The 12,728-nt window shown below is 51.6% G+C and overlaps 1 protein-coding gene and 1 long non-coding RNA gene across 5 annotated transcripts; both read left to right on the top strand.

Annotated features, from left to right (window-relative positions):
• The first annotated feature begins 3,587 nt into the window (after positions 1–3,587).
• LOC120825863 (uncharacterized) lies at positions 3,588–4,870 on the top strand. The gene is made up of 3 exons (XR_005713164.2): positions 3,588–3,758; positions 4,000–4,119; positions 4,658–4,870. It is a non-coding gene; the product is annotated as an uncharacterized LOC120825863 (long non-coding RNA).
• A 4,779-nt stretch (positions 4,871–9,649) lies between these two features.
• On the top strand, positions 9,650–12,450 carry LOC120812994 (uncharacterized). Of its 4 annotated transcripts, none has more exons than XM_040169140.2 (4): positions 9,650–9,983; positions 10,130–10,154; positions 10,286–10,412; positions 11,277–12,450. In XM_040169140.2, the coding sequence occupies exons 3-4, from the start codon at positions 10,297–10,299 to the stop codon at positions 12,196–12,198; spliced, it is 1,038 nt and encodes a 345-aa protein (XP_040025074.2). In that variant the 5' UTR covers positions 9,650–9,983; positions 10,130–10,154; positions 10,286–10,296; the 3' UTR covers positions 12,199–12,450. The 4 variants fall into 4 exon arrangements, with proteins under 4 accessions (XP_040025074.2, XP_040025075.2, XP_040025073.2 ...); XM_040169141.2 differs by having other exon boundaries at positions 10,283–10,412; XM_040169139.2 differs by having other exon boundaries at positions 10,130–10,160.
• The last annotated feature ends 278 nt before the right edge of the window (positions 12,451–12,728 follow it).

Here is a 12,728-nt window from a genome sequence, read left to right as displayed (position 1 = left end):
GATTCTTGTGGTCGGTCCAGACGATAAATGGTTGTTCCGCTCCCTCAAGCCAATGGCGCCACTCCTCCAAGGCAAGCTTGACGGCGAGTAGTTCTCTGTTCCCCACGTCGTAGTTTCTCTCTGCTGGGGAAAGACGACGAGAGAGAAAAGCACACGGGTGGAGCTTACCATCGGCAGAGCTACGTTGGGACAGGATGGCGCCTACGCCAACCTCAGAAGCATCCACCTCCACCACGAACTGACGTTTGGGGTCCGGCTGTGTGAGAATGGGTGCCGTGGTGAACCGGTGCTTTAGGTCCCGGAATGCTCTGTCCGCCTCCGGGCTCCAGCAGAAGGGCCTGGCACTGGACGTCAGGGCTGTCAACTGGGCGGCCACCCGGCTGTAGTCGCGGATAAACCGGCGGTAGAAATTTGCAAACCCCAGGAACCTTTGGAGTTGCAATCTAGTAACAGGCTGAGGCCAGTCCAGAACCGCCCTCACTTTCTCGGGATCCATCCTCACCTGTCCCTCCGAAATAATGTATCCAAGGAATGATGTTGTGTGGGCGTGGAAGTCGCACTTCTCTGCTTTAACGAAGAGGCGATTCTCCAAAAGGCGTTGAAGGACCTGCTGGACATGCTGGGTGTGGATACTGTAGTTCTCCGAGAAGACCAGTATGTCATCCAGGTAGACAAACACAAAACGCCCAATCATGTCGCTAAGTAGCTCGTTTATCATCCTCTGGAATACTGCAGGGGCGTTAGTAAGGCCGAATGGCATGACTAGGTACTCGAAATGGCCCATGGGGGTGTTGAACCCAGTCAGCCATTCGTCCCCTTCTCTTATTCGGATGAGGTGATAAGCGTTGCGGAGATCAAGCTTAGTAAACACCGAAGCGCCCTGCAGGGAGTCAAAGGCAGAGTTCATCAAGGGCAGAGGGTACTTGTTCTTGATGGTTATATTATTCAAACCCCGGTAATCAATACAAGGCCGAAGGGACCCATCCTTTTTACCCACAAAGAAGAATCCAGCCCCTAGGGGGGAAGATGAGTGACGAATTAGGCCCGCTGCCAGGGCATCCCTGATGTAGGTCTCCATGGCCTCGCGCTCCGGTCGGGAGATGCTATAGAGGCGTCCCTTGGGAAAGGTGGCGCCAGGAATCAGGTTGATTGCACAGTCATAGGGTCTGTGAGGAGGAAGGGCCAGTGCCTGTTGTTTACTAAAAACCTCACCTACGCTGTGATAAACCGTTGGCACCAGAGTCAAATCCGGGGGGGGGGAAGACACCACCTGGCGGGGGATAGAGTGGGAGCAGGCAGATTTAAGACAGTTAGCATGACAGTGAGTACTCCAACTAGTTACCTTGCCTGTCACCCAATCCAGGGTGGGGTTGTGTTTCCTCAGCCAAGGGTGACCAAGAACCAGGGGCATGTGTGGTGAGGACAGGATGAAGAAGGAGATGTCTTCCGAGTGGTTGCCCGATAACTGCATCTTCACTGGCTCCGTTCTCATGGTTACCCGTGCTAGTAGTCTGCCGTCGAGGGTGGTCGCTTCCATGGCCTCCGGAAGTTGTTCCTTGGAGAGCCCCAGCTGTTCCACCAGACTAGCATCGATGAAGCTGTCATCTGCGCCAGAGTCAACGAGTGCATTAATCTCCACAGACTGGTCTCTCTTGGTGAGGGTGACAGGAAAAAGGGGTCTGGCACGAGGGGAGGGAGTCTGAGTGGTTTGGCTCGCTAGAAGGCCTCCCAAATTTAGCGAGCCCGGGAGTTTCCCTGGCACTGAGGACAGGAAGAGATGTAATGGCCCGCACGTCCGCAGTAGAGGCAGCTCCTGGTATCTCGCCGCCGCTGGCGCTCTTCAGTGGACAACCCCTGTCTGCCCACCTGCATTGGTTCAGGGTCAGGCAGTCTCACCTCCCTTGTCTCGCTAAGTGTCGGGCGATTGGGGTGCTCTGTGCCTTGAAAGAAATTGGGTGACCGTGGATGGTTTGGCAATCCCAACCGTCTCTCCCTTCTTCTCTCCCGACATCTGTTATCCACCCGGATGGACAAGGCCACCAGGTCTTCGAGATTCTGTGGCTCAGGATAGGAAATTAACTCGTCCTTCAGTGGCTCGGTCAACCCCTGGTAGAACACTGCCTGTAGGGACTCGTTGTTCCACCCACTCTCTACAGCCAGTGTTCGGAATTCAATCACATATTCTGCCACGCTGCGGTTTCCCTGACGCACAGCGAACAGGCGCTTTGCTGCATCCTTACCCCGGGTGGGGTGATCGAACAGCCTCCTCAGCTCTGCCGTGAATTCCTGGTATGCGGTGGTACAGGGGTCTCGTTGCTCCCAAATAGCCGAAGCCCACTCCAGCGCTTTTCCCCGGAGCAGCCCAATAACAAAGGCTATCTTAGCCTTGTCCGAGTGGTAGGTTTGAGGTTGGAGGTCAAAAACCAGACCGCATTGTAACAAGAAGGATCTGCAACCTCCCAGATCTCCCTCATACCTCTCCGGTGTGGGCACCTTGGGCTCCCGGACCGATGGGGAAACTTCTCCAGCCTCGACCAGGGCTGGGGGTGATGCAGTTGGCGGAGACGCAGCAGGAGCATTTAGCTGGGCCTGAATGGCAGAAAGGCTGGCAGATAAGGCTTGTACCGACGACATGATCTCCTGTAGGGCGGTGCTGTGTTGCCCTAACAAATTTCCTTGTAGGGACACCGCATGGCTCACAGAGTCTAGATCCGCTGGGTTCATGGTGGCCGGATTGTTCTGTCACGTCCCTCTGATGGAACCCAAACGCAGACCAGACCAGATGGGTTCAGGTGAAAACAAAGAGTCTTTATTGACACTGTGCAGGAGTAGTCCAACGTGCAGAATGGCGAGTCAAGGTGAGGTGGTGGGGGTGGAGGCGTCTCCGTGGCCAGGCGAGGTTGACGGGTTCCCAGGTGCAGAACTAGAAAACAGGACAAAAGACAAGTAAGTGTTTCTCAAGGGAATTCTCGGGATCTCAGTAAGTAGCGGTGGTAGCGAATGCAGGCACACGTACTACTTCGTCTAACAATCCGGCAAGGACTGGATGTCGGTCTCAGCTTAACTAGGGTGGCTAATCAAGATCAGGTGTGTTGGCTTGATTGGCCGCAGGCCTGGAACTCTCCGCCTCTCCACGTTGCTCGGTAACCATGAAAAACAAACAGACAATAGGGAAACATGCTCAGGGAGCTGGGGTCGTGACAAAACATGTCAGAAGGTTTCTTATCTGTAGAAATAATAAATATGTTATGCAAGGTAATGCAACAATGAGGGTTGTCATATAGTTTATTTTAGTTTTTAATATCCATACCTAAAAACTTCAACTAACAGAATGAATCCAGATAACTTTTTTTAAAGTTTTAAAAAGCTGTTTCAAGATACGTGGAATTGTTTCACGAACTAACACGACAAAAAGGCAATTTTGAATAAATAACTAACAAGAGATTGAGGTCAAATACAAATAAACGTGTTTTAATTAATTAATCACTTTAAAATGCAGGCTTTATAATTGTGATGGGTGGAGCTTCCCCCTCCCTCTACCTGTTTGGCCACACCCCTCTAATTAGAGATTCGCTACAGGTGAATACTTCCTGGTTTCTTTTAAATGGCCCCAGGTTCTCCCAGCTCCACACACGGCCTCAGGAATGACTGCAGCTACTCAAGGTGCAGCGCTGAGCGCTAAAGGGGACCAGTCATAGAGCTCCCACCCCACCGGTGCAGCACCCACCATGCGCGGCTGCACAGAGTGCAATTCCCAGGTATGTCTGTTTTTAGCTGGGGTTTTTTATTAGTTTTGGTTAAATATGCTCCATAGCGGTGCCACGATGTTCAGTGGCATTTTAAATTGTGTATGACTTTTTTTTTTGGAACAGGAACGGGGAAGTTATGTCTGCTTCTGGTGGTAGCTGAGCTCTAGCCACTGCTGTCTTTGCCCCCCTTCTCCGAATGTTTGTATTTATGGTTACCTTGTTTATGAATTGAGTTCTTCTTTTCCTTCAGGTGTTCACGTGTTGCTGCAGTGAAGACGGTCGGGAGGAAGCAGCGTTCATAAAGAGGAGCGTTCCCTCAGGGAGGTTCTTCTTTTGAACTTTCTCAGAAATGAGGAAGACGTTGAAGAAGGTTTCTTGGTGAGATGTGAGCTCACGGGTTCCGCCCAGCAGACGCTTCTGAAGACAAAGAAGAGGAAGTTTGACATTCAGCCGCTTCCAGCGTCTAATGGACACCCAGTAAAAACGCACCAAATACTAAATGAAGATCAGACTCAAAGAGCAGAGCCGTTCTGAATGGATCCATTCCTCAATTATAATGTATGATACAAACAGGTGTGATGTCAAACTATTGAAATGTTCCCAAATTCCACCTGTTACCCGCTAGTGATGCGTCACCGTGTACAGAGAAACAATCAACGCGTGTCCTGGGTTTGTGTTTGGGCCTTTAGTGCCGTCTTTTGACCTCATGGTGGCGCTAGAACAGAGATCTCTTCAAAATGATCAGTATTCACAGACAAAGTGTTCATCTACAACACTTTTGTTATTGTTTTATTGATCGGAAATTACCTTTTTTAACGGATTAAACTTTGAGAGTTTGTATGTTTTATGAGTTTAGGCCACAAGTCCATGTTGTTCTTCTCTTATTAATGCAAGTTTCTCATGAACAGATGGAAACAGGAAGCTTCTTTGTCTTGAGCAGAATCTCCGAGTCATCCACCGAGCAGAAGTCATCAACATCTGTTGGCGAAGCTGTCGTGGGGACGCTCTTGCTGCTGGTTCCCCCTGAAGGAGTTCCTCTTTGACATTAAAGACTCATCCAAGTCATTTACATCTTAATCACATCTTAATGACGCATAATAAAGAATCCTCTTCAGGCCGAAGTCAAGCATGAGTGTTTTTAACTTGTTGTACCAAGAGCTTAAAAGACAATATTTTCTATTAGTCCCTTGATCACTTGGTGCGTATGGTGTTCATGACCTGAGCGGCCTCGTCAGCAAGATCAACGTTGTGCACCGGTGGTCCGGTTACGCCTTTGTGTTTTCCGAAGCCGACCGCGCCGCCGGATCCCTCCAGTGCCCCGCGGTCTCTAAACTGGGGCTCGACAATATCTTCCGCTGCTACGAACCCGCAGGCGAGGCGTTACGCTGCGACAGCTGCACTTTAGGCGCAGAGGGCGCGCCCTCGTGCAGGAGCATGAGCATGAACAAGGACAGGAGCATGAGCATGAACAAGGGCAGGAGCATGAGCATAAGCATGGGCAGGAGCAGGAGCAAGGGCAGGAGCATGGGCATAAGCATGGGCAGGAGCAAGGGCAGGACCATGCGCATAAGCATGGGCAGGAGCAGGAGCAAGGGCAGGACCATGCGCATAAGCATGGGCAGGAGCAGGAGCATAAGCATGGGCAGGACCAGGAACAGGAGCAGAGGCAAGTGATGGGGGTGGAGGGACGCGGGTAACCACGTAAGGACCCCACAAAGCTTCCTGAGACAAACCAGCACCGCTTTCTCAAGCCTTCAATAGATTTAGCGGCCTATTCGAGCCCTTGCAGCGCCTCTCTGCTGCCATTGCAAAGTATTCGGATTTATTTTTCAACCTTAATCTAGTTAAACTGGTATCAGTGTTGATGACTAATGCTCTGATATACTGTAAGTCGCTGTACTTCTGTTCTGCTTCTCTGATTAAAGCTCATCTCAGCATCGACTGGTGACGGAACACCTCTGCGGTTGTCGCCATCGGCTCAGGGACACGGAACACCTCCGCGGTTGTCGGCGGCAGCTCGGGGACAGGGAACACCTCCGCAGTCGTTGTCGGCTCGGAGACACGGAACACCTCCGCAGTCGGCGGCTCAGCCCCCCCCATAACCCACCCCGTAGGCCCCCCCTCAAGGGCCGGATCCCAGACGGCCCTCAAATCACCAACGGGAGGGTGGGAGAGGACCATGGAATGGGAGGGAGCCTGAGTCTCGGAGCGGGGACTGGGGGCGTCGGGGTCATGAGTCTCGGAGCGGGGACTGGCCGAGTCGGAGTCATGGATGAGAGTCTCGGAGCGGGGACTGGCCGAGTCGGGGGCATTGAACGTGGGGCCGGTACTGGTCGGGTCGGGGGCATGGAACGTGGGGCCGGTACTGGTCGGGTCGGGGGCATGGATCGCGGGGCCGGTACCGGGGTCGGGGGCATGAATCGTGGGGCCGGTACCGGGGGAATGGATCGTGGCACTGGCTCTGGGGTCGGGGGCATGGATTGTGGCACTGGCTCGGGGGTCGGGGGCATGGATCGTGGCACTGGCTCGGGGGTCGTGGACCTGGATCGGGGCGTCGGATCGGGGGTCATGGGCTTGGGTCGGGAGGCCGGGAAGGGAATCTGCTGCGGCCCAGCGCTGGACATTGTGCGCTGCGACCGAGCGGGGTCGGGACGTCGCTGCGGCCCAGCGCTGGACATTGTGCGCTGCGGCCGAGCGTGGGGAGCATAGGTGGCCTGGAGTCGGACTGCAAGGTTCATTACCCGCTCCCAGTGGGTCTCGCCGTCGGACAGGTAGTACAGGTACCCAGCTGGAACCCCCGGGAGGACCTTTCCCCCATTACGGGCGGCCCGCTGGAGACTACGTGGACCGCCCATTGCCAGACGGGTTCCCCTGAAGTCTTCCAGGGGAAAAAACTCTGCTGAGTCCTTCTTTGGTCGCGTCATTCTGTCAGGGGGGCGGGTGGAAGGCAGGACTCAGATGCAAACTTCTCCGAAACAAGACTATTATAGTTACTAGATCCGAAATCCAAAAGGCCAAGGGGCAAAAACACACAGGCATATAACTACAGCTATCCACAACAGGAGACAAGAACATGCGTGACGAAAGACAATGACGCGACCAAGTGACACAAGAGACACACGGCTTAAATACACAAGGGAGGTGCAGGTGATTGGACACAGGTGGAAACTATTAGACGATCACAGGGGATGACAGGACAAGGCAGGAAGTGAAGTTACCCGGGGACACGAGTGGCAGAAAACTACAAAATACAACAGGAAGTGAACCACACCGTGACAGATAGGATATTTTCTGCCTCCTTCCACAGTAGCAGAAGTGATCTCACTCGCGCTAACTGGTGGGACATTAATATCTACATTAACTATCCTAGTGAAGGCAGTGTCCTAACTGCTAGGAATGTCTTTTGGCCTGCTTTCTGCAGGGCCAGAGTGCCCTCGCTCAAGCTAACTCAGAAGCCTGCACTGACGAGTGGCCACATTTAACTCTCTAGGCTATGGGACATGTATAGCTCCTCTTCAGCCTGAAGGCTGATGACACAACAGGGTGGTGAGCCTTATCGGCATGTCCCCTTTCCACCTCATGCTTGCCCTCTCAGCTTTGCTGCAGCAGGCTACCTATTGCCGCTTCCAACGGCTGAAATGATTTCACTGCAGATATTGCCCTCATATCGAGGGAACTGGGACATCTGATGTCCACCCTGCTCCAGACTCTCCGCTGGGTTTGGCTGGCGCAGTCACCCCTGTCAGAGGCATATTGGACAATCCTCCGTAGTGTCCCCGTGGAAGCCTGACAATCTTTTTTCAGGTGCTAAACCAGGTGCCTCCGCGAAGTATAGTAGATAGCCGGGGCAGACAGCAGATCTGTTTATTCACAGGAACATGCCAGCGTATCTATGGGGTTCCACTTTGGCCCTCCTCAGCCCTCAGCTAACTCAAGTAACTGACACAAGTTGCCTGGACGCCAGCTTGTACCCATGCAACCCTACCATATGTTCCACAGAGGCAACCGCCGAACCTGGGGCCCAGTCTTTGTCAAAACCCTCAAGCAGGGTGGCCAAGAAATTAGGTCTCAGGGCCAGCCTTTGGTTATTTCTACCAGCAGCAGATTGGCTACTGGGTAGTTCATGCATCAGACCCCAGGGTTGTTTTTACCCTATCCCAAGGGTATAAGGTATAAGGTGAACACGAGGTGGAACCACCGTAGCCCTCCTCAGAGCACTACCACCGTTAGGGTGGCCCTGTGGGGCTGTCCATCGCCCCAGCGCATGTGGACGACTTCCCGACAGCCTCTCCCGTTCTAAGATGTAGACGGTTGTCTTACATCTTTTTCCGCCTATAGGGTGGACTGACAGCAGGCGACTCCAGGCTGCACAGCTTCCACTTGTATGCCAAGTCTCGGGACAATGGTAGCATCAAAACACTTATCCCCAGGAAGCCCCTGTGGCATTTTGCCTGTCACAGCAGATACCTGCCTCTGAAGGCAGCGCGCAGGAGTGTAGAACAGGACACTGCTTTGGACAACAGGAGCCTGCAAATGTTCAAGAGCTAGCGCTCAAGCATTTCCCACTATACCATGAGGGAAAGCAGGTGTTTGCCCGGTTGGACAACACCTTTGCTGTGTTGACGCCAATATCAGGGGGGGTGGCAACTGATTACGCTTACTTGGGCAGCCTTTGCCTAACCAGCCTTCGGGCAATAACCCAGCCAGGAGTGGCTACTGCATCCAGAGTTAATGTCGACCCACTGCCCCCACCGGTTCTCCCTGACAGAGGGGACCACCGCTCTGGGTCAAGATGTTCTGGCTCACACGTGGCCAGAGAATCCTCTTTGGGCCTTTGCCTCTGATCCGTTCTTTACGAACCTCTTGTTGCAACCGAAGGGCTGGGTTTGGCATCCCAATCCCTGACACCTTCAACTATGGACCTGGCCACAAGAAGACCCGACTGGGCGCTAGGTGGTTTCAAAATGGGAAAATATTCCCCACTTTCTCTCTTCATTGAACCCAACCAAGTGGATATCCTTATAACATTGCCGCCCAAACAGCGCCTCGCCACTGCAGACTATACTGGATCAATTTACCTACAAAATAATTGTTTTGCCGTCTCGGTGCAACTGGGTCCTAAATAAACTGATCGTAACACAAGGACCTGGGTGACTACGGTGGTTCAGGGGTCGGTCACAGGAGAGGATCCTTTTTACAATTAAAAGTATGTCATTAAATAATCATTTGAATTGTTTAAAGATGACAATCACTGAGTTAAAGGAGTCCAGTCCACAGAAGGAGGAAGTCAGTACATAACTTTGTATGGAACTACTTTTTTAAAGTAGATGAAAACAGGAAGCTTCTTTGTCTTGAGCAGAATCTGCGAGTCATCCACCGAGCAGAAGTCATCAACATCTGTTGGCGAAGCTGTCGTGGGGACGCTATCGCTGCTGGTTCCCACTGAAGGAGTTCCTCTTTGACATTAACGACTCATCCAAGTCATTTACATCTTAATCACATCTTAAAGACGGATAATAAATAATTCTCTCCAGGCCGAAGTCAAGCATGAGTGTTTTTAACTGGTTGTACCAAGAGCTTAAACTAAAGACGATATTTTCTATTAGTCCCTTGATCACTTGGTGCGTATAGTGTTCATGGCCTGAATGGGTTGGTGAATAAAAGGTACATGGAAAGTTCCCTGGTGTACAGAAACGTGTCCATCACAATCTTCCCCCGAACCCAAATGGGGGTTCAACCGTCTGTGTCCTCTCACGTTGTACTAAACGCAAACGTCTTTCCCTTTGGGCCACTGAAACTCAGAAAAGCACCGTGAGACGAAGGCGCTCGGTCTCCATCGAGGAATAAGGCTGAGCTTTGTTTTTCAAATGTAGAAAAGGTGTTTATGCTGAGAGGTCTGTTTGATACAAGCGTCCCTGGTGTGGAAAGTACAGATGTCTTGTTTCAGTTAAACATTTGATAACCTGCAGGTCCTCCATGTGAGTGCACGTGAGACCGCCGTGCGCGCCCCACCTTCATGACTTTACAAATTAAGACGTGGCAACGTTTTCGCATCTTCCTCTTCCTGCTTTGTGAAACACATGTTCAAATAAGGGCACGAGGAGAGGCGAGCGCTTCGTCCGATGTCCTTCCTGTCGGCTGAAAAGACGAGTTAAACTGCGGCAGCCACTTCCCCTCAAGCCGTGAGAAGAGAGCGGTCCTCAGAGCATCAGACGTCCCTTCACACTATCGCAGGTACATGAAAATACAACGATTAATGACCTTTTATGAGTAAAGAGGAAATTTGTTTTTATTATTTAGTTTTTCTCTCCCTGAATATCAAATAGTTGTTGTGTTCTTAAAGCTGGTTGCTGCTCTGTGTGTGTGTGTCCTCTCTGCAGGGAACCAGCACAGCCTCCCTCAGAGGTAAAGGTGAGTTTAATCATCTCAGAAGCCGCCGTGAAGATGGTGAACATCTGAACACGGCCAGCGTGTTCTTCTTTAGTTTAGCTTTTTTAAAGCCGTTGTTCACTATGTGCTGTGTGTCACTGAAGCAGAGTGCGTCCACATGGCCGGCCTGCGCTGGGTGGTCGTGGCGCTGACCTTCGTCCTGTCAGCTGGAGGCGGTTCGGCTGCTGTGGACCAGAACTGGCTCACAAGTATCATCGACGGCATCAAGAAGGAGTAAGTGCACAAATCTTAATAAATGTGAGGCAACAATTTGCACTCGGTTTGTTCGTTTTACAACTTGGATACACTAACAGAAATTAGGTAAAGTCTATCTCATATTTATCAACACTTTATACAACTGATTACATACAAAAAGTAGGTAATATTAACTCTAGATAATAATTGCTATTAAAAACTGCTATTATATAAATTGAATATACTTAGTAAACATTACTATAAGGTTTTAAGCTTTACTTTAAATATATATTTTAATACACTTGTACTTAGGGTTACAATATAATGTGCAATGTACAATGATACAATGTAAACGATTTGCATTGGTTATAATTACTGTTAAATTTAGAAGACGAAGAAGAAGCCATTTTATGGCCATTCATATCGTTCATGGAGCAGCCGGTGTTCGAACCGCCAACCCTGCGGTTCTCGGCGCTTCCTCTCCACGCGCCGCGCTCGGCCGGTACACGGTGTATTCTGTGCATCGGAGGCACGATTCATTCATTAAATATCTAGTCACAGAATATTCTGTTCGTTGAGTCTTATTTAGTTTGATTCACTTATTAAAGTCTGTTTATTTACTTAATAATTAATTCACTGTTGACCGTCAACGGTGTCAGGACATAGTAGGACATCTGGCATTATTAATAATAAATAGATCCAACTTTTTAAAGTTTCTTAAAACATTTTTTCATCAGTATATAATCACTTTATACGCGTATACCACAAACGTTTTGCATCTTAAAAAGATCATATTTGAAATGTGCGCGTCACATTGTCTTTTTAATTCACTTGCATTTTATTTTTTAACATATTTGATGAGCTGGTACTCGGTCTAATTAAATGTATTCTTTCCTCGGGCAGGTACGCGCTCCGCGGCGCCTTCAGCCTGGCTGTGAGCGTCCCGCAGGACCAGGACGTGAGCGACCTCCAGCAGATCTTCCAGGACGACCCGGCGGACCGAGTGACAGAAGGCGTCTCCGGCGGTGACGTGTACCGGGGCGCCCGGGTGGTGGCGGCCGGCCGATCGGCGGCGCTGTCGCGGGTGCTCTATGACGTCCAGACCCTCGCGAGCAGCAGCCGGGGCGGTTTCCTCGTCATCTACTCCGACCGCTCCCCGTGTGATCCCGCAGACCCGAGCGGCCTCGCCGGCAAGGTCGACGTGGTGCGCCGGTGGTCCGGTTACGCCTTCGTGTTTTCCGAAGCCGACCGCGCCGCCGGATCCCTCCAGTGCCCCGCGGTCTCTAAACTGGGGCTCGACAACATCTTCCGCTGCTACGAACCCGCAGGCGACGCGTTGCGCTGCGACAGCTGCGCAGAGGGCTCGTGCGCGCAGAACCAGGCCTCGTCCGCGGGAGGCGAGGTGGCGGGTCCGCGCTCGCTGACGGGTACCGACGACGAGGCGGCATCGGGTGGGGAAGTGGGTGGAGGTGGAGGCCAAGATGACGCCGTGGCCTCGCCTGAAGGACCCGACAGAGGAAGGAAGGAAGGAAAGGTTGCGAAGCAATGCAAGCGTAAAGGATGCGACAAGCGTAAGAAAGGCGGCGTGAGTAGGAAGACCCGCAAAGGGAGGAGAGGGCGGGGGGGTAAGAAACGAGGTAAAGGCAAGGGCAAGGGCAAGGGCAGGGGCAAGGGCAGGGGCAGGGGCAAGGGCAAGGGCAGGGGCAAGGGCAGGGGCAAGGGCAGGGGCAAGGGCAAGGGCAAGGGCAAGGGCAAAGGCAGGGGCAAGGGCAGGGGCAGGGGCAGGGGCAGGGGCAGGGGCAAGGGATGGGGGTGGCTGGAGTGATGCAGGTAACCGCATAAGGACCCCACAAAGCTTCCTGAGACAAACCAGCAGGGCTTTCTCAAGCCTTCAATAGATTTAGCGGCCTATTCGAGCCCTTGCAGCGCCTCTCTGCTGCCATTGCAAAGTATTCGGATTTATTTTCAACCTTAATCTAGTTAAACTGGTATCAGTGTTGATGACTAATGCTCTGATATACTGTAAGTCGCTGTACTTCTGTTCTGCTTCTCTGATTAAAGCTCGTCTCAGCATCGACTGGTGTCCGTCATTTGGGAATCTACATGTAAGAATAGAAGAGAGCCCTATACTGGTAATGTGTAAGACAACATCTAATTGACTGCTGGGACACATTTAAGGGAGGGGGTCATTTTAATTGGGCCAGTAGATGTGTGTCTGTAGATGAAGTGCTGAAGTGAACACAATGTACATTTAAGTTAAGGCTTAAGAATGACGGGACACTCACAGTGTTGATCTCCTTTTGGCTGATCACAACATTCATCCCTCCCGTCAAAAGGGCTGAAAACAAAGAAAGC

Source organism: Gasterosteus aculeatus, chromosome 9, assembly GCF_964276395.1.
Source record: "Gasterosteus aculeatus chromosome 9, fGasAcu3.hap1.1, whole genome shotgun sequence".
Classification (NCBI taxonomy): domain Eukaryota; kingdom Metazoa; phylum Chordata; class Actinopteri; order Perciformes; family Gasterosteidae; genus Gasterosteus; species Gasterosteus aculeatus.
The sequence above is the reverse complement of the archived record's forward strand: the minus strand, read 5'-3'. Positions and strand labels throughout refer to the sequence as shown.